The sequence below is a fragment of the Ambystoma mexicanum genome, chromosome 1p, assembly GCF_040938575.1.
Source record: "Ambystoma mexicanum isolate Mex_15411 chromosome 1p, UKY_AmexF1_1, whole genome shotgun sequence".
Taxonomy (NCBI): Eukaryota; Metazoa; Chordata; class Amphibia; order Caudata; family Ambystomatidae; genus Ambystoma; species Ambystoma mexicanum.
Genome location: NC_090921.1, coordinates 618,887,182 through 618,908,333, shown reverse-complemented (window position 1 = coordinate 618,908,333; position 21,152 = coordinate 618,887,182). Strand labels below are relative to the sequence as shown.

At 49.8% G+C, this 21,152-nt stretch overlaps 1 protein-coding gene across 3 annotated transcripts in view; it reads left to right on the top strand.

The window, feature by feature from the left end:
• Window positions 1-21,152, top strand: part of SPPL2B (signal peptide peptidase like 2B) — a 1,058,839-nt gene that overhangs the window by 744,636 nt on the left and 293,051 nt on the right. For all 3 annotated transcript variants that reach the window (XM_069649607.1, XM_069649606.1, XM_069649608.1), the window contains exon 12: window positions 4,787-4,886. In XM_069649607.1, the coding sequence (XP_069505708.1) occupies window positions 4,787-4,886 (100 nt within the window). The remainder of the gene's footprint in view (window positions 1-4,786; window positions 4,887-21,152) is intronic.

Genomic DNA, 21,152 nt, shown 5'->3' with positions numbered 1-21,152 from the left:
TTAGTAATGCCCTCTCAGACTAGGGCTGTGAACCCCAGAGTGGAAAAATTGTTTCGCCCCTCACCCTCTGACCCGCTATATATTAGCGGTCATGCCATCCCAGATTCTCTTGTCGTTACAAAAAAGGGCAGGGGTCCACTTGTCCACGGGCAAAGCACCGCCAGACAAAGAATCTAAAAAGTGGTATGCTCTTGGGAAAAGTTACTACTGTGGCAGCATATTCTACCTGCATAGCAAATAACACCACGCTGTTAGATAGCTATTTGGACGTCCAATGGAACCTGCTGCAGGAAGGCGCACAAGAGGTCCGTGAACCAGTGTGTTCTCGTCTGCTATCAATTGTGTCAGAGGGTAAGCAGGTAAACCACAACATCCCGAAGAACACTTTGGATGCTTCTGAGATGGCAGGAAGAACCTTGGCCCAGGGTAACCTCTTGAAACACCATGCCTGGTTTAAGAACTCGGGTTTCAAACCAGACACACAGGCGTTGTTGATCAACACCCCTGTGGAAGACTCAAACTTTTTTGGCAAGGCCTTTGATGAAGCACTGGAAACGGCCAAAAAGGAACACGAGACCTTAAAGACTTTGAATCAGATCACTCAGACCCTTTCAACAGAGAAGGGGGGCGGGGAGGGAGTTCTTGCCACTCCTTTCGTGGGCAGTCCTACTCCTGTTCCCCACACAACCAGTATGGCTCAGGCAACAATTGGTCCTCAGGACAGGGGCCTGCCTCCACAATCCCTTATCCACCCGGAGGGCAACACTGTGGGAAGGGAAGGAGTTGCAACGCCACCCCCGGAGGCTCCCCAGCCTCTGGTCAGAAATGACACTCAAGTCTGGGTCCCCTCCGATTCCTCCCCAGTCGGGCCGTATAAGATCATTCCTGCACTCATGGGAGAGGATTACCACAGACCAGTGGGTGCTAAAGACCGTCTAAAGACCGTCACCCATTGTTATTGCATCGAGTTCAGCCAACCACCTTGATAAAGACCTCCAAGATCCAGGCACCTAACACCGGAACACCTGAAGATCCTGCTGCAAGAGGTCAAGATCCTGCAGGAAAAGGGCGCATTCGAAGTTGTCCCCGTATTATAGGTAAGCAAGGGTATTTATTCAGTGTGCTTCCTTGTAACCAAAATAATTTGAATGGTAACATTGCAAGAAGTAATTGCTCTACATACGCAGAGGGATTTCATGGCAACATTGGACATGAAAATGCATACTTTCATATTTCAATGTTGACGGCACACAGGAAATACCTAAGCTCATGATAAAGGACAAAAACTATCAGTTCAACGTGCTTCCCTTTGGCATTGCCTCAGCCCCAAGGGTATTTTCAAAGGTACTGGCAGTTGCAGCAGCACACCAGCACAGGCAATCCATCCCAGTTTATCCTTACCTCGACGACTGGCTCATAACAGGGGACTCCTACGGAACATGCCTGTCAAACACTCAAAAGACGATAGACCTTTTATTCAGTCTGGGATTCTCCATAAACAAGAAGAAATCCAGCCTAGACCCCGGGCCAAGTCAAGCAGTTTCTGGGGGCTCTAATTCGGACAGAAGACGGCCTCGTCTTCCCCTCCAACGAGAGGGTTCATTCAGATCCCTCAGTATGTAACCAGTCGGGTGGGGACGGTACACAAGGCCATGCAACTGTTAGGGATGATTTGCACTTTTCCTTCCCCTCTACCCTTGCACTTGCGCAATCTGAATGACACCTGACCTAGTAGCATCGTTATCTGTCTCTCCGTGTCCCCCCCCTGCCTCGTCGCGCCTCAAAACACTTGTGTATAGGCGCGTTACAAATGCCATATCATATCATATCATATATTATGGCATCCTGCATTTACTTGGTTCCTCATGCACGTTTGTGCATGTGCCCCATGCAAGAGTGGCTCAACAGCCAGTGGTGTTAGGCCTGCGGACAATGGGATGATCTAGTGTTTGTCTCGGCAGCCCTCGTTCTCTCTCTGCAGTGGTGGTTGAGAGAAAACCCTCTTGAAAGGGAAAACCTTCACCACTCCCGCAGTAGAAGCCACTTTCACACAGACGCATCTCTGACGTGGTGAGGGGCTCACCTCCTTCAACAGACGGCGCGCGGCGTGTGGTCCCCAGCAGTAGCATCCAACCACTTAAACCTGTTGGACCTGTTAGCGGTGTTGAAAGCACTGAAAGCCTTCCAGGCACAGTTGCAGGGAAAGACAGTACTGATCCTCACGGAGGGCACCACTGCCATGTACTACCTGAACAAGCAAGGGTGCACTCACTCTTCAGGGCTGTCCAAACTGTCACAGAACATTTGAAAATGGGCCATCAAACACAAGACGTTTTATATTGTCTCAACACGTTCCAAGGGAACTCAATCTTCTGGCAGACTACTCAGCAGAGACCAGAGACCTCGCGTTGCCCTTACGAATGGCGAAATGACACAAAGCCATTGTCTCCAATGTTTTCGCAGAATGGGGCTTCCCGGAGATATACTTGTTCGCAAATCTGGAGAACTCACAATGCCCAGAATACGCCTCCAGGTACCCTCAGAACACGTCCAAGGGGAACAGTGTCTGGATAACTTGCTCAGGGAAATTTGTTTACGCTTCCCCTCGCTTTAACCTCCCCCGCCGTAACCGCTGCTCAACAAGATTGTGCACGAGATGCACCAGTAACCAGTCACCATGATTTTGGTGGCCCTGATGTGGGCACGCCAACCCTGGTTCTCCCATCTAATGAAGATGTCTCTCTCTCTCCTCCAAGGAAATTGCCTTGCCCATACAACATGCTATCTCAGGACAAGTGGGAAACTCTTCATCCATGCCAGCAGACTCTCAACTTAGCGACCTGGCTCCTGAGGTCATTGAGTTCGGGCATCTCCAACTTCCTCAGAGATGCATGGATATACTTAGGGAAGCAAGAAAGCCTAACACCAGAAATTGCTACTCCAATAAGTCATCTGGTGCAATTCCAAGAGCATCAATCCTATTGACTGCTCTCCTACTCAAATTGTGTTCTACCTGACTCACTAGTAAGACTCGGGTCTTGTTTTTAATTCCCTGAAGGTTCACTTTGCTGCACTCTCAGCCTACACCAAGTCTCAACAGAAGGTGTAGTTGTGGAAGATCCCAGCTATCAAAGCTATCATGGAAGGAGTTAAAAGAATTCATCCCCCCATTTCTAACCCGGCACCCGGTCGGGACCAAAATGTGCTATTAACTAGACTTATGGTGTCTCCTTTCGAGCCTATGTGTAAGGCAAGTCTCAGAGGCCTTACTTAAGACTGCCCTCCTAGTGGCAGTCACTTCAATAAGGATAATCAGTGAACTACAGGCCCTTTCAATTCTAGACCCTTTTGTTACGATTCACAGAGATAAGTTGGTTCTGCGCACTCATCCTCGGTTTGCGCCAAAATTTATTTCTAAGTTCCATGTGAACCAGTCAATAGAACTGTCTACTTTCTTCCAGAACCCCACTAACATGGCCTACAAACACTAAACCACTAAGGAAGACGACTAGTTTTTCATTTCAGTTGCAGCTGGTAGAATAGGGGATCCTGGGATCCTGTCTCTACATCAGCCATCTCAAGGTGGATTGTCAATTGCATTAGACTCTGCTACACTCTTGCCAAGAGAGATCTGCTCTTCAAGCTTAGAGCACACACTATTCGGGGCTCTGGAGCTTCCATAGCATTCATTGCGAATGTTCCTCTCGAGTCCATTTACAAAGCAGCAACCTGGCGTTCTGTACACACCTTTACAAAACACTATTGCCTAGATACTCGCTCTAGATCGGATTCTCGGGTGGAACAAGCAGTACTAAGACATCTTTTCACTACTGTTCCTTCTCACATTCCACCTCCGGGCACTGCTCGCTAGTCTATGCACAGCATGTGATTCTAAGCAGATTAACAAGCATCAGAAGACATGCATTACTCACCGTAATAGCATTTCTGATGATTGTATCTGCTTAGATTCACATGAACCTACCGTTCCTCCCCGCTCGGATGGAAGGAACATAGACATCTTACTTCTTCTCTCTTTTCTGTACTCACTCACGATAGTCGTAAGGCTCCCTCACGGCAGAACAAATACAGTTGGAGGGACCACGACGGGTGAGGGATTTTGGGTACAGTACAAGTCACGTTAGGGATAGCGTTACAGGCACGCCCATGTTGACGTCCCCTTTCGATCCTTGAAAGACCAGATGCAATACTCTGCGGTTACCACAAGATGTCGGATTATATGCACAGCATGTGAATCTAAGCAGATACAATCATCAGAAATGCTATTACGGTAAGTAATGCATGTCATAACTTTATTGGTGTAAGTGTCTCTTTGGACTACTGTACTAACTGGGCTCAGTGTACTTACCTACAGCTCAAATCTTCCTCTTATGATGAGCCCGACTGCTCGGCCACTCTACCAAGGGTCCATGTGCAGTACAGAGTGATACTAAGAGTTGAGGACCTGTATTCCATTGGGATCGTTTTTTTAAGTCTTACTTAAGGTGGACTTTAGGAAAACTGCCCCAACAGTTGCAGCACCCTCAACGTAGTGTGGTACAAAAACTGCTTTAATAGGGAATACCCTCAGTAACCCTCTGAACATCCTGACAAAGAATACAAGAGCTGAAAGGCATCCATTGACAGATCACATGTCATGTTCTTAACAATACCAAAAACTCTTGCTCCAGTATGGCGTACAAAATGTTCCTTACTGGATTTGTACTAGTTTATATTCACCATTTCGTTGTATGTAGTTTGCCAGTAACTCTTTTCTTCCACATTCTAGCTTCCAATGGTGTTGAAAGTACCAAGACTAAACTTCTCGCCCTTGGCTTTGTGCGGCAGACAATTCTCTCTCCTTGGATTTGGAGACATATTAGTTCCAGGTAACGTGACCAATGATCCCTATGAGGTGGAAGGACAAGTATCGACAGCCTTGTTCTTACTTTTGGGTAAATTATGGTATTAACATCTGTTTTCTGTTTACCATGGGAAATTGTTAAGATCGATTTTCAAAATTAGCCCAGACGGTAGGATTTTGGGAGGCCACCCTTTTACAGTGAAAAGGTAAGAAATTGAGAGGTTAGCCAGAACTCAATCAGGGTAAGGTAGCAGAGCAAGACTAGGTCTCATGAAGGTGTGAGTGTGGTCTAGAGCTACAAGTCCACACAGAGCAACACCAGTAATTCCAGTTAGACATTAAGTATAAAAATACAATTATTGTTTATACCCCCAGTTTACAAACTAAGCATTTAAAATCACAGGCAAGTATTGTCACACAAAAGCATTATAAAACAGATTTCTAAGGCTTGTGGATCTGCTTAGAATCACATGCTTGGCATAGGCTGGCATTTATTCGCAGTCGCAGAGTATTGCATGACTTGTTTTCGAAATTCTAAAAAAGGGACGTTGACTGGGCGTGTTTGTGATAATATCCCTTATGTGATGTGTTCTGTACTCATGGTCCATCATGCGTCAAGGTCCCTTAGATCATTTCTTTCACCATCGTAGTCTGTTGCTATTTGTGGAGGTACTTGGCTAACGCCATTATTATGGAAGTTATTAACTTTAAAATGAGTTGTTTGCATCCCCTTCTTATTCATTGCTTCCACGATCGTCCTTCAGCGACTTTTGGCAAACCTCTCCAGTTCCAAAGCTTTCCAATGACAGCTCCTTGCTACTCAATGATCCGTGGCTTTAGCCTACACCAGGCCTCGGCTTGTTACAATAGGGAGAGTGGGGTTTTCATACAGTTCCTGTCAAAACAAAACAAAAACAAGACAAGAACAATGTGCCTGAAAGACTCTTACAGAAAGACAAAAAAAAAATCATGGTACTTGGAAAGCATAAAACTGGAAAGGGCGACGGAAGCGCTATACTTGGGCTTCCCCATATGGGCGACTCCATCGGCCTTACAATACAAAGAACATACTGTAACTAAGATATGGAGAAGGTGGTTGGCAATAATATCCTTCGGAAATGTCCTGGGACTGCCTTGTGGCTGACCAGCTCGGAGTTTGGGCTACCGTGCTGCTGATTCCAACATTCCGTGTTGAGGCCTGGAACTTGGGGGGGATCTTCAGCTTGTCCTACAAGACTTACCTCTGCGTAATTTCAGAGTCCTCGCTTCGAGGGGACCCAAGATAGGAGGTAAAAGTCTGACTGCTCCAAGTGAGTTCCTTTGTGTCGCCGTGCTGTGGTGACGGCCGTCAGAAACAGCTTACCTGAGTCGAGTCCAGTCCTTAGAGGGTCCCTGCATCGTGTTTTGCTGCATTTTTCATCTGAGAGTCCTTGCACCAGCTAAAGACACCGACTGGTGATCTGCTCGAACCTGCAAATCAAGTGACCTCGGACATTCTTCCATCGACCTGTCAAGTCCTGTGAAGAATTGGAATACGGGGAGGTGAGTGACAGTGGTTCCTACCTGCCCCTAAACTCCCTTTAAAAGTTTTGCTAACTTTTCTAAAACTTTTACAATACTTAAGCTTTGCCATTGCTTGCTCGTGCAAGCCTTCTGAAAGTTGGGGACAATCTTGTTAGTTATAATAACTTGCCCTCTAAGCCTTGGAATCGTTCACTGGACACCAGAGACCCTGCCTTCATTTTTTCCAGCGTTACAAACTGTGTCAGAATTTTTCCTTAACTTTTGGGTGTAAGGCCCCAGACAATTTAGGGAAGGACTTTTGAAGCTAGGGCTAATTCTCTGTGGACCTGTAGTGCATAACATAATCTACACTTTCGTTTGCAGGGGTTTGGTCTATAATATGCCCTACTCTAGTGACTGTATAGAAGTATTCTATTTTTAGTGTTGTGTGATACTTCTACCTGTTAGTAGTTATTTTTCATAGTGTTGCTTGGCCATAAATAAATAACTATTTTTATACATACTGTGGAAGTGTAATTTGTGACTTCCATTGTGTGTGCTCATTGTGGACCCTTTACAAGCTCACCACCTCTGGAGACTTAGCCAAGACCTCTCGTCACTGCTACCTTGAACTGGTGTGGCTCCCTGAGTCATCCCTGTCACAATATAGGTTGGCCTTGTATACATCAGTCCCCTATAGAAAATCAGTCCTATCAATTGCAGCATTTGACAAACAATGAAACGAGCGCTGAGTGAGAGAATTACTCATGCCACGCCTAAAGTCTTTAATTGCGCGTGCCCAAAAGCGATCACCGAAACATAAATCTTTGCTGCATGGGCACGGTACGGCGAAACTCAAACATAAACCCGTTTCAGTGGTTTCCAAGTCGTCGGGAAGCCCGTTGAAAATATCTACATTTTCCACGCCCGTCAAAACAGACACAATATATAGCTTCCATGTCTCCATTGTCAGAAGCTTTGCATTCTCAAGGGAAAGATCCTTCTGATCCCTTTCAATTTTAGAATGCCCACAGTTCAAGCCTTTGGACTAGAGAGAAGTGTCAAAGAACCATGAACAACATCTTATGTTTTGTGGAATTTATGGATAAACATCTGAACAATTTACAAGCTCACAAGAGGGGGAACGTCCTGCTAAAACCCAAACGTTGCACTCACCCCTAACCCCCATCACTTCTTCGGCACATACTGCCCGCACCCACCTGATAGCCAAGACTTATCAGAGGATATTTACGTTGTTCATGACCAATAACAGGATGGCGATTGGTATTCTCAAGATGACCTGGCTTGGCTGACCTCCTTCCTCTCCGATCGACCCTCCCAGGTCCAACTTGGATCCTTCCTTTCTTCTATCTCTATCTCTACCAGCGGTGTTCCCCAGGGGTCTAAACCTCTCTCCATGGCTATTCAACCAATGCCTGGCACTTCTCGCCCACCACATTGCCGCTCTCTGCCCCAACTTTCAGTGCTATGCGGATGACACTAAGCTAATTTTCAGGCTCCCTTCAGCCACCTCTTCTCCTTCTCTCATCTCTGACTGTCCGCCATCCAGGAGTGGTGTGCCGCAAATGATCTCTGTCTTAATGCCAGTAAGACCGAGATTCTCCTTATTGGCACACCTGCTCCCTCCTTTCCTGTCACTCTGGCCGGCCTCTCTTGGCCCTTTTCCTGCTCCCGCCTGTGAGGCCAAAAACCTCGGGGTCATCTTCGACTCCACACTTTCCTTCTCTCTTCATATCTCTGACATCTCTAAAAAGTCACACTACTACCAGCTGCACCTCGTCAGAGGTATTCTTCCTTTCCTCTCCTTCCCTCAGAAGCTCACTGTCTCCAGAGTCTGGTTCTCTCCAGGTTGGACTACTGCAACAGCCTCTTTCTAAATCTGCTTGCCTCTACTATCCGCCCTCTGCAACTCATCCAAAACAGGACTGCGAGACTTGTCCCTGGCCTCAAGCCTAGGGATCGTATCTCTCCAGGACTGAAATCTCTGCACTGGCTCCCAGTGGCAGCGAGGATTAAGTTCAAAACCCTCTGCATTGTCCACAAGGCCTTCTGGGGCCTGGGACCTCAATACCTTCAACTCTCTCTCTCTAAATGTCTTTCTTCTCAAGCTCTTTGCTCATCCACCTCCCTCAGGGTTAGTCGCTTCTCCAAGCAGCGAGTTGGTGGTAGATCTTTCTTCTGCTGGGGCCTCCCTCTGGAACAGCCTCCGTGCCTCTCTAAAACTTGAGGAGAACCATCCCCGGTTCCGGAAGCACCTCAAGACCTTCCTCTTTGCTTCTGCTTTCTCTCCCTTGCTGATCTACTAGCTGAATCTGAAACTGCACTGGTTACCTGGCTACCCTGTGATCTCGGGCCCAGGTCCCCCCCCTGCCATTTGCACACTTGCACTGCCCCCCCTGGTAACCCTTGCACTCAGGGACTGTTTCTATATCCCTACAGCCCCTACGAGCACTTGACACCTGCACTACCCTTGCACTTGCCAGACAGCGGCACTTTTATTTATGGTCTTTATTTTACTGTTATCCTATGTACTGCACTTTTTTCCTCCCCTCCGGCCCCCCTCTGCACTTGCGCGATCTCAATGTCACCTGGCCTAGTCCGCTGGCTCTGTCTTCCCTCTGTTCCCACCCCTCACTTACCTCGTCGCGCCTTAAAACACCTGTGTATAGGCACGTTATAAATTCCATATATTATATCATATACACAAGATGAATACTAGGACGACGATCCAGATATAGGACCAGAATCAGCCCATTGCTGAGTCTTCAAAACATGGTCACCTGCAATATAATTATTTACTCATTAAAGTGGCAGAACAATTACTTTGTGGACGATATTTTGGATGACAAAAAAATCAGTAACCCACTTTACTCCATTACTACAATCTGTTCCAGGACGCATTCTGCCCTCTTTACCGACACCTTCCTTAACCAGAGCTGTAAATCCAAAAATAGAAAAATCATTTAAACCTGCATATACAGATTCCCAAAATATTAGGAGACAACTTATGCCAGACTCCTTAGTTGTTAGAACCACAACAAAAAGGACTTGTGCTCCATTAGCATCTGCAGAGGCACCTCCTGAAAAGGAGAGCAAGAAACTATATGACCTAGGCAGGAAAATGTCCACATCAGCAGCATATCAAACACACATTGCAAATAATACAACCTTATTAGGTAGTTATGACAATCCTCTTTGGGATACTGTACTTCATCAACTAGATACCGTTCCTGAACCTTTGAAGTCCCAAATTCAGAAAACAGTGTCTGAGGGCCAACGGGTTGCCAACTGCATCCTTAAAACCAAATGATACGCAGCAGGTACCGCTGGCCGTGTTATTGCTGAGGGGACACTCTTAAAACATCACCCTTAGTTACGCCAGTCTGATTTTAAACTAGAAACTCAAGCTACTTTATTAAACATGCCCATTGAACCTAATGTTCTGTTCGGCAAGGCTATATATCCTCCTTGTAGGTTCTCCAAATAAATTGGATAAATTAGGAGCGGAATATAAGAATATTAACCTGGACAATTGTTATTAAAACCCTGTCCAAGGTTAAGACTTTGGGCGTATGTCTGGACAGACATTTAAACATGAAGGCGCAGGTGAATAGCCTCGTCTCGTCAGCCTCCTACTTTCTTAAACTTTTCCGCTATCTTCATCTGTTCATCTCTGAAAAAAACTCAGAAACTCTGGCTAGAGCCATTATCGGCTCAAAACTAGACTATGGCTGCAGTCTCTTGGTGGGTATCCCCCAGACGGAGATCCATCGTCTTCAGGTAATCCAAAATGGGGCAGTAAGAGTAGTGAAGGGCCTGAGAAAAAGACAAAAACAAAGAGGTGATGGCTGGAAGGTTTAGACTGAATCTTAACCACTGGCATTGCTCGGGGCAACCCTCCAGACCATCGTTCTTCGCCTGCCAAGCCATTACAGAAGGGGAAAGACCATATGCAAATCAGGCTTGGCCCCACCCCAAAAGGGGAAGTCCAGCCCGAACTGCTAGGTCACATCCCTTCTGCACGAGACCACAAGGGGTAGGACCAAGCCTGATTTGCATATGGTTTTTCCCCTTCTGTAATGGCGTGGCAGGCTGAAAAACGATGGTCTGGAGGGTTGCCCAGAGCTTTGCCCGTGGTTTTGATTAATTCAAAACCTTCCAGCCATCACCTTTCTGTTTTGCTAAAGTCACCCCGAGTGGGATGGGTATGCCCAGACGTGTGGGTCCCGAGTCTGCCGGGCCTAGAGACCCAAGCTACTCCTCACTCATGATGCCCAAAAAGGCTGAAACATGTCTGGGGATGCTTGTGGTCTCATGCAGAAGGGATGTGACCTAGCAGTTCGGGCTGGACTGCCCCTTTTGGGGTAGGACCAAGCCTAATTAGCATATGGTTTTTCCACTCCTGTAATGGCGTGGCAGGCTGAAAAACGATGGTCTGGAGGGTTGCCCAGAGCTTTGCCCATGGTTATGATTAATTCAAAACCTTCCAGCCATCACCTTTCTGTTTTGCCCGAGAAAAAGAGATCATGTCTCTGAGGCCAGAAGGAGCCTCCACTGGTTACCGGTTGGAGAAAGAATTCGATTCAGGCTCCTTCTGATCACTCAAAAATGTATTGTTGGTACAATGCCATCATATCTGAAGGAAGCCATAATCGTGAAAGATAAGGGAAGGTCACTGAGATCCGACAACTCAAATACACTCATTGTTCCTCGGCACAAGACCAACAAGGCAAAGCAAGGGTCCTTTGAAGTAGCGGCCCCTACTGCTTGGAATGCCCTCCCAACTTCAATAAGAATGTTGGTCTCAACAGAACTTTTTTAAAAAAAGCTGAAAACATTGCTCTTTGTTTAGAGCCGTGCTAGTGGTAACAATGGACAGCTTTAGTTCTGCTGTATATGTAGTTTTGTTCTGTGTTTTAGTCTGCACCCATCAGCCTTTGGGTACCAGGTGCTCATTACAAATCATATAACATTACATAACATAGACAATGCTCTTAAAAGTGCCAAGGAAGAGCACAAAACCTTAAAGACATTAAGTCAAATATCAAACCCTGTATAGAAAGGTAGGTGTTCAATACATGCCGTTCCTTTCGCGGACAGGGATTCCCACGCTTGTCGCAAACAGGCTATTATCCGGGCCAGTCTTCTTCTTGGTGTTCTAGGACCTTTTTTCTTCCAATCCTGAATGAGTGGAGCCTTTTTCCACTCATTCATTATTGTGGACTTTGTCTTTTGTAACTCTGTTCTTTGTATTCTACCTGTACTATGGAGTCTGTCTGCTCCATAGCTTTTAAAGGCATCTGTGTTTTTACTGCTGCAGCACACAGTTCCTTATGGGCAGTGTTGCTGGGGCCCCCTGGGGTCCTCCTTTAAGAATCTGTGTTCTATATCCTCGAGTAACTACAGTTCACTTAGTGTCTTTCCAAAAATTCTATAGAGAGATTGGCACACAGCACCTTCATGGAGTATCACCCTTCTATCTGCTAGACAATCTCCTAGTTATGGCAGGTGACAGTGGACATGTTCCACCAACTATTGTGTAGATTGTTTACTGTAGGTTATGTCCATAGCCCTGGTAGTGGACAATGGGGGCTCCCAAGTACCAACTTGAGGCCTCTCCTTTTTTTTTGGTTGCCATTACTAGCGTGGTTGTTCTTTGTTAGCCCTTATTATACCATTCTGGGGGGGGGGGGGGACAGTGTGTGTGTGTGTGTGTGTTGCCTTTGTCGGGACCCTTGGGTGTCCCCACCTAGGCTCCAGATTGTCTGGGCAGGTAGGAAGTGGGGGAGGAGTTTTCCACCCCCTCTGTCCTTTGTCTGCCAGAGTGCCTGAATAGGACCAGCTCCCACAGGGGATCCAGCTGTCCTGATTTGACAGCCAAATGCCCCTTTCATAAAATGCTTATAGGTTGCAGAGGAATGTGTGCTGGGATAGGCTTCTGGAGTGAAAAGCAAGTTGATCACTGGAAGCTGAAGTAACCGAAGAAGACGACCAGAGATGCCTGCAGACTCTGCAATGTTGTGAAGTGACCACTGCTGTCCTAGCCTCGTTTTCTGTGCAGCAGAGGAGCTCCAAAGAGGATGACTCTTTTACTTTGGCTGGTGGGAACAAAAAGTCCCAGGACGAACTTTGAATTGAGTCATCTCCCGAGGTCCTAGGAGTTTCCAGAGCTGTGGAACCCCATTACCAGGAGACCTGCTAGCCATTTTGGGTGCATCATCGTGGAAAGGTTGAATCGTCCAAATCTTTGCTGAACCCATAAGGACACTCCAGAGATCCGATCCAACTGCCCAGACCCCCTCATCAGAGTGTGGGACAGCAGGAAGTGAAGAAGATTGACCAGGCGATCCGTGTCCTTCGTAGGTGCTGCAGAAAAGGCTCCAAAACTGCAGAGTGAACCAAGAAGTTGCTCAAAGCAGTGCCCCAGGTCCTCCATGGAGACTGCTGCTGAAAGATCCCGTCCGTTGTCCTGCCTTCAGTCATCAGACCAAGGAATCCGGAGGTCGGGTCCAGAGCTGCTACATCGAGGAGCATCCAGCACAAACATTTTCTTCTTACCTAAGGTACTGTGGGGGAAAAAAGGTATTGCTTGCCTTAGTCCAAGAAGTTGCTCCAGAACGTTGGAGTGCACATAGAGGTGTCCAGGGTCACCTCCTCTTACCTCTGACTCAAGCCGCTGCATGTGTCCCTTCGAGTCCTTTACAAGTCGGTTGCTTGTCAAGACTTAGAGCCCTCTCCGAACTGCCTTTAGCTAGGGTTGTGTTTTGGGACTTAAAAGACTTACTGGGTGAAGAAACCTTTTCTAGAACCTTGAACCAGGCTCCTGTTGCACTAACTAACCATTTCGAGGGGATTGGGTCCTCCGTCGTATTCCATATCTATGACGGGTAATGTCCACAGCTGTGCTGCTTCGGAAAATCTTTGGCGTCTGCGTCCTGCGTCGATGACGTCGATGTGCCGTCCCCGAGGACCTCCTCCGACGGCTGACGTCACCCGATGTGATAAGTAGGACGCACGACGCCCATAGCCTCAGTTCCGTTTTTTCCACGTGTTCGCTTTGTGAATCTCGGTACACCTCGACTCGTTGGAGTTTGCGGTTTTCGATTCTCGGTTCGTTGAACCTGTTTGGTTTTTTGTTTGTGGGGATGTCTACTTCGTCTTCAACCCCGCGTCTTGGGCTTCAAGAAATGCAGGGACTGTGGGTCCAAGATGTCGGTCACGGATTTGCACGACGCCTGCCTCTGGTGCCTCGGGGAGGCCCACGATACGGACGACTGTCGACTGTCAGTCGCTCACGGCAAAGGCCTTGCAGGAACGCAAGAAGAAGCTGTCGGTAGGCCGGGTGTCTAAGCCCCGGAAGTCGAGGTCTGCGGGGCTTTCGATGGATGACTCAAGGGGCGACTCTCCGCGTCATCGTCGGAAGTCCAGTGGGTCTCCTTCCAGGAGTCGGTCTCGCCACTCCTCCGCCTCTTCGAGGCATTCCCAGAAGTGCCGGCATAGGTCGCCTTCCCCGTCCTCTTCCGAGGACTCCGCCCGTCGGCGGGTCGCTTATCCCTCCATGCAAGCGACACCGGAGGAATGGGCTTCCTTCGGGAAGCAGATGCTAGCGATTCTTGAATCGCAGGGCGCCGGTCCGTCCGCGCCTCCGAGTGGGGTCGGTCGGCACCGGTCGAGAGACGCCGCTCGTACGCCTTCGGGCTCGGGTGGTCGGCGCGGCTTGCGGGAGAGGTCCCGCTCGGACAAGGGTAGCCGTTCTCGCCATGCCCGTTCCAGGTCCCAGTCCTCGACGCACTCGAGACCGCGTGCTCCTGTGCCGTCTTCAAAGAAGACGTTGACGCCTGTGGCGCCGATGTCGACGGTTTCTCTCGAGGCTCCGCCTCCGAGGGGATCGTCGACGCCGTCGGCACCTAGGTCGTCGAGACACGCTCGGAGCTCCTGCTTTGAGGCCTGTGTCGACGCCGCCGATGCTGGCGGCGCTGCAGCTGACGTCGATGCCGATTCGCTCGACGTCGAAGCCTTTCGAGGCGGTGATGTCGGAGTGGCCCCATGGCACGGGGTTTGCCCCTAGAAAGGCTCTGGCTAAGGTCAGGCACTGCTTTGGTCCCCAGAGGTCTTCCTCTCCGCGCCTGGAGTACATTTCAGAGGGTGTTGAAGGCTCTGATGACGGCTTGGTTCCGGTTACGGTTCCAGATGAGCTTATCTCGGGCCATAGCCAGTTTGATGACCTGAGGCAGTCACTGCATGATGCCAGTGGACTGGACACCTCTCCGGCCGGAGCCTAGCACTCATGCCGATTCTTCATATCGGCGCCTTATGTCTCGGGTCGCCGAGTATTTGCGTTGGTCAGCTCCCCCAGGGGAGTTCGTTCAGGATGATCTCACGGACATCCTTGATGTTGGTCCCCCAACTGACCCGGTTTTGCCGTTTCATATGGCTCTGTAGAGAAGGGTGGCAGCGGCGGCTTGGATTGCTCCGGAGAGTCTCCCGGCAGTGGGCAAGTCTTTGTCGCGAAAATACTGTCCAGCCAGTAGCGACCCCTGTTACTTGTCCAGGCACCCCACTCCGGAGAGTTTGGTGGTGCGGGCGGCTACGGCCCCGGCAAAGCAGGCGTTGTATCCTACCATCCCTCCGGATAGGGACGACAAACGTTTTTACGGCTGGGCGAGGAAAGTGTTTTCTACGGGGGGTATGGCGCTTCAGGCAGCCAACTCCATATGTGCTTTGTCTCGTTTCACACACACTCTGTGGAACTGTGTTGCATTAGCGGCTGAACATATTCCCGAAGGGGACGAACGGGATGGTTTCCTTGTTATGGTTCAGGATGGCAAGGATGCCATGTGTGAGGCCGTTCAGTCGTGTTTGGACTTGGCAGATTGTGTCAGCCGTTCCATGGCGGCGAGCACTGTAATGCGCAGGTTTGCGTGGTTGCAGAAGTCTGGGTTCGCTCCTGATGTGCAGTTCTGGCTCCTCAACATGCCCTTTGACGGTGAACACCTTTTTGGCAGCAAGGCTGACGAGAGCCTTGAGAGGTTGCAGACCTCCAAAGCTGCAGCGAAGTCTTTGGGCGTTGCAGTTCGCCAATCTCCGCCTTTTCGTCCTAGGGGACAGCAATGGAGGGGAGTTTCCTTTCGCTATTACTCCTTCAGTAAAGCGAGGGGAGCTAGCAGTCAAAGAGGCCATCGTAAGAGTGCCAGAGGTGGAAACAAAGGTACTCGAGGTGCCAAGGCCGCTCGGGCAGTTGCCTCTTTGCCCTCAGGCAACGCCGCAGCCGCTACCACTCAGTCATGAGGCCAGGTCCCATGGTTCGCCGGTTGGGGGAAGGCTGGCGCAGCATCTTGTAGAGTGGCAAGCCATTACTTCGGATGTGTGGGTTCTGGAGATCATATCCCACGGCTACTGTCTTCCTTTTCGGCAGAGGCCTCACGACAATCCACCAGGGAACCTCTCTTTGAAGTGTCCGGATCCGCTCCTTACGCAGGAAATTCAAGCCCTGCTGGAGAAAGGCGCCATAGAACTGGTGCCTGTAGCGGAGAGGAATAAAGGATGGTATTCCCCTTATTTTTTGGTTTCGAAGAAAGACGGGGGATTGAGACCCATCATGGACTTGCGCGGTTTGAACAAACTCCTCAGGAAGGACAAGTTAAAGATGGTGACCCTTTCTCAAGTCCTCCAGGCCATTCAACTTCAGGACTGGTTGGTGTCTCTCAACCTCAAGGATGCTTACTTCCATGTGCCAATCCATCCCAAGCACAAGAAGTACCTGAGGTTCGCGGTTGGCGACTCGTACTTTCAGTTTCAGGTCCTGCCGTTCGGATTGACCTCCGCCCCAATGGTTTTCACCAAGCTCATGGTCGTGGTGGCAGCGCATCTCCGGAAAGGGGGGATTCACGTCTACCCCTACCTGAACGATTGGTTGATCAGGGGGAGCTCTCCCGAGCAAGTCCTGGATCATCTGGCCGTCACCTGCCACTCCCTTCACAGGCTGGGCTTCTCCCTCAATTTAAAGAAGTCCCATTTGACACCAACGCAGCGGCTCCAGTACATCGGAGCAGTGCTCAACACGTCCCTGGGGCAGTGTTTTCCTCCTCAGGTGAGGGCTCTTCACATTCAGCAGATGGTGAACAAGTTTCAATTTGCCCAGGATCTCCCAGCGTCCGAGTTCTTGAGACTGCTTGGCTTCATGGCATCCTGCATTGTTCTGGTGCCAGAGGCTCGTCTGCGGATGAGATCTTTGTAGTGGGCACTCGAGCTCCAGTGGTCTCAGTCTTCCGGCAGGCTGTCGGACCCTGTTCAGGTGCCGCCGTCGGTAGCCCGGGACCTTCTATGGTGGGCCGTCGATGGCAATCTGATGAAGGGGGCCCCATTTAGGCTGCCCTGGCCGGAGGAGACGATCGTGACGGACGCATCCCTCACGGGATGGGGAGCTCATGCCAACGAGTTGACAGTCAGCGGTCGTTGGTCTCCGTCGGAGTCCAGACTCCATATCAATCTGTTGGAGCTGAGGGCCGTCAGGCTAGCCCTGAAGGCTTTTCTGCCGACTGTGCGTGGAAAGAGTGTCCCGATTCTAACGGACAACACGGTGGCCATGCACTACCTCAACAAAAAGGGGAGGGGGGACAGGGTAATTTCCGCTGTGCAGGGAGGTGTGATGCAGCTCGAGTTCTGGGCCATCCAGCAGGAAGTTTCGATCTCGGCGGTTCATCTGGCCGGAGACGACAACGTGACGGCGGATGCTCTAAGCAGGCAGAGCACGATCTCTCACGAGTGGGAGCTGGCTTAGGAGATTCTCCTGGAGATCTTCGCCCTTCGGGGGTCCCCTCAAGTGGATCTCTTCGCCTCCAGTGTCAACCGGAAGTGCGAAAGGTTTTGCTCGCGGGAATTTCCTCCAAAAGGAGCCTTAGGAGACACATTCGTGGTGGAGTGGTCCTTCCCACTGCTGTATGCGTTTCCTCCAGTCCCCGTCATCCCCCAAGTGCTGCGGAGGTTACGGAGGTTCGGTTCCCGGATGATCCTCATTGCTCCGGCATGGGCCCGGAGGATGTGGTACCCGGACCTTCTCGACTTGTCCATCTGCCCTCCACGTCGTCTTCCCTACCGAGACGATCTGCTCTCACGGGAGGGGGGGGGGGTCAGGTTCTCCATCCAGAGGTCAGATCCATCAACCTTCACGCTTGGCTTCTGAAAGGTTGAGGTATAAGGATTGGGACCTCCCTGAAGACGTGATGGAGGTGTTGCTCTCGGCCAGGCGGCCGGCAACAAAGTCTCTGTACCGTTGCCGTTGGAGAAAGTTCTGCAACTGGTGCAGAGTTAAGAATGTGGATCCTTTTGATTGTGACATTCCCATGGTTCTGTCTTTTTTGCTTTCTTTGGGCCACAGAGGCTTGCAAGTGGGGACCATTAAAGGTTACCTGGCGGCGCTGTCCATATTTAAGCGCTCGTTTGAAGAGTGTTCCTATTTTAAGATTCCTTTAATTTTGCAGTTCTTGAAAGGGCTCACTAATGTGTTCCCTCCATCACCTTTTCTGGTGCCAGGCTGGGATTTGAACCTTGTTCTTAAGTTTCTTATGGGTGCTCCGTAAGAGCCTTTACATTCTTGCCCTTTGAGGCTGTTAACTCTGAAACCTGTGTTTTTGGTTGCGGTTACTTCCGCTCGCAGAGTGAGCGAGTTACAGGCACTTTCAGTTAAGCCACCCTTCACTGTGTTTCATAAGGACAGGGTTGTCCTTAGAGTTCGTCCTTCTTTTCTTCCGAAGGTGGTTTCGGAATTTCATTTGAGCCAGAAGGTTGTTCTTCCGGCGTTCTATCCTCCTCCACATCCTGGTAAGGAAGAGGAGAGGCTCCATAGGCTTGATCCTCGGAGAGCTTTGAGTTTTTATATTTCGCGCATGTCCCGGGTCAGAGTGGACGATCAACTTTTTTCATTGGTTACGCTGGAAAGCGTTTGGGACAAGCTGTGACGCAACAGACTTTGTCTCATTGGATTATTTTAGCTATCTCCGAGTGTTACCGCTTGGCGGGTAAAGATCCTCCGGCTGGCTTGCGGGCCCATTCTACCAGGGGAGTGTCTGCGTCTACTGCCCTGCAGAGGGGAGTTCCTATTCTTCACATCTGTGATGCAGCCACCTGGGCTTCAGTACATACTTTTGTACGTCACTACTCCCTCGATTCCATCAGAGGGCAAGATCTGGCCTTTGGCAAGGCAGTTCTCTATTCCGCAATTTGATTGGGCATGCTAAATTTGTATTCTAAATTCTTTCCCACCTCCTTGCTGGGTACTGCTTTGGGAGTCTGTCATAGATATGGAATATGTCAGAGGACCCAATCCCCTCGAAGAACAAGTTACTTTCTTACCTGGTAACGTTCTTTCGATGGGATGGTCCGACGTATTCCATATCGCTCCCTCCCTGCCTTCCCAGCTGCAGAATTTCATTTGCGATTGCAGCTTGCGTTCCGCAAGGCCTTGTGTGTCTGACTGGCAGAAAACTGGTGACACACGTTCTGGGAAAAAACTATAACTGAGGCTATGGGCGTCGTGCGTCCTACTTATCACATCGGGTGACGTCGGCCATCGGAGGAGGTCCTCGGGGATGGCGCATCGACGTCATCGACGCAGGACGCAGACGCCAAAGATTTTCCGAAGCAGCACAGCTGTGGACATTACCTGTCATAGATATGGAATACGTCGTCGGACCATCCCATCGAAAGAACGTTACCAGGCAAGAAAGTAACTTGTTCTTTCCTCCCTTTAAGTGACTATACTATATGTTTGCAGAGTAAATGTCTTACCATATGAACTGTTAAAAACCGCGGTTGCGCGTAATAACTGATATTCTGATGCTTGTTAATCTGCTTAGAATCACATGCTGTGCATATGGTCCGACAACCAGTGGTAACCGCAGAATCGAAAGGGGACGTCAGCATAGGCGTGTCTGTAACACTATCCCTAACGTGACGTGTAGTATACCCAAAATGCCTACCGTGCCGAGGTTCCTCAGATTGTTTTTTCCGCCCAAATTACTGGTCGCCCTAATGCAGAGCTCTTACATAGAGATAGGGTTATTCTCATTAATATCGACTTTGTTGTTATTCCTGTTAAGTCACTTCGACTGTTGAATCCTGTGAAACAATGCCAAAGACTGCTGCAGACTTTCAACGCTGGTTGATCCTGGCGACGCTGCCGTCCACGTGGCCGGGCCTTCTGGCCGGGCCTTCTGGCCGGCATACACAGTAGGGAGAGTGGGGCTGGGGTGGACATATCCTTTACAAGTATGTTTCTCTTTCACCCTCTCTGCTCCCTGGGTTTTGTCATCGCTCTAATTGTCTTTCGCTATGGAAAGCACGCCAATTAGATTTTCCCTCGTGCAGGGCCAAATATCCTTGGAAGGACGAGCACACTCAGTGCAACAATTGTCTGCCCCTCGACCACAAAGAAGCAAGTTGCGTGGCCTGTAGACTCCTGCACCCTAAGACGCTTAAGGAGCACCTCTTAAAGCGGTGGGAGGCCTACGGCATGTCGCAGGCCGAATGTTCTTCCCCTGCTGTTGCAACCGCTGAAAGTGACGGGGGAACTAGCGATGACCAGGCCTCTGTGTCCAAAGCCATTGACCTAACTGCGGATCGCTCTCGGCCCATGACCCCACCAGGCCTGACGCGAGTCACGCTACAGGGAAAACACCCGGCGACAGGGGCGCACAAGATTATAACACCACATACACAACCCAATGTTCTGCTTCGGCGGCTATGTCGAAGTGTACCAAAGCGCCAACGGAACCGTCAAAATCTTCGACGGGATCTTCTGATCGGCAGCCTTCCCCGCAGTCGTGGCCTGCGACTGGGCAATCCAAAGTAAAGGGCGCGAACACTAAAAAGACGGACGTCGAGGCGCTCCATGAGGACGCAGCCTAACGCCTGGGTGGTGGCGAAATCCACTGCTCAGCCCCTGGTTTATCCGGTGGCGTCGAAATCCACTGCTCAGCCTCCGGTTGTCCCGGTGGTAGCGAAATCGGCCGCTCAGCCTCCGGTTAAGCCAGTAGACCGCCCAGATTCTCCTACCATTGCAGAGAGCATCGCAAGGATTACTTCAGCAGTTAAACTGAAGGAGCGGTCGAAGGAGGCGGTGAAGCACAAAGAATGGCCGAGAGACGTGTCGAAGGACACGCCACAGCACCTCGAACCCTGCCAGGACTATGTTGAGTCCTCTGCGTTTGTCAGGCACATTAGGGGAAAAATCTCGACACCACAGGGAAGAAGATGAACCCTTTCCTCCTCTGGACCCCTCTGGTTCATCCTCATGGACCAAGGAGAAATTTGAGGGAAGTATGGACAGATTAGAAAAATGTTTTATTCTGAGGTCCTTGCTCCCAAGAGACCTCGAAGACTTTCCTTCTACTCCTGGATGTAAGTTTCAAAGGACCTTGGAGGATCCACATGAGGAGTTTACTTGTGTCCTCACAGATGAGGATGTTATGGACACTTATGGTTAGGATGAAGATGTCACCTTTCTGGAAAACTACAATGTGGTTGATCAGACAGATCTTATGGACACTTGGGAGGACAGCCGTCCGGTTGATGCTCAAACCTGGACGTCCCCCACTCCACCCAGGACCCCGAGAGGCCTTACCAGATTCTGATTTTGTGGAGGATATACTCAAAGAAAAACCTCCGGCCAGCCAGGCCGTCCCCTTGTGGAACTCAATCAAGAGGAGGTTGGCACCTTCTTTGTTGATGCCGGCCCAGACCAGAGTGGTGAACCTTAAGGTGGAGAAGC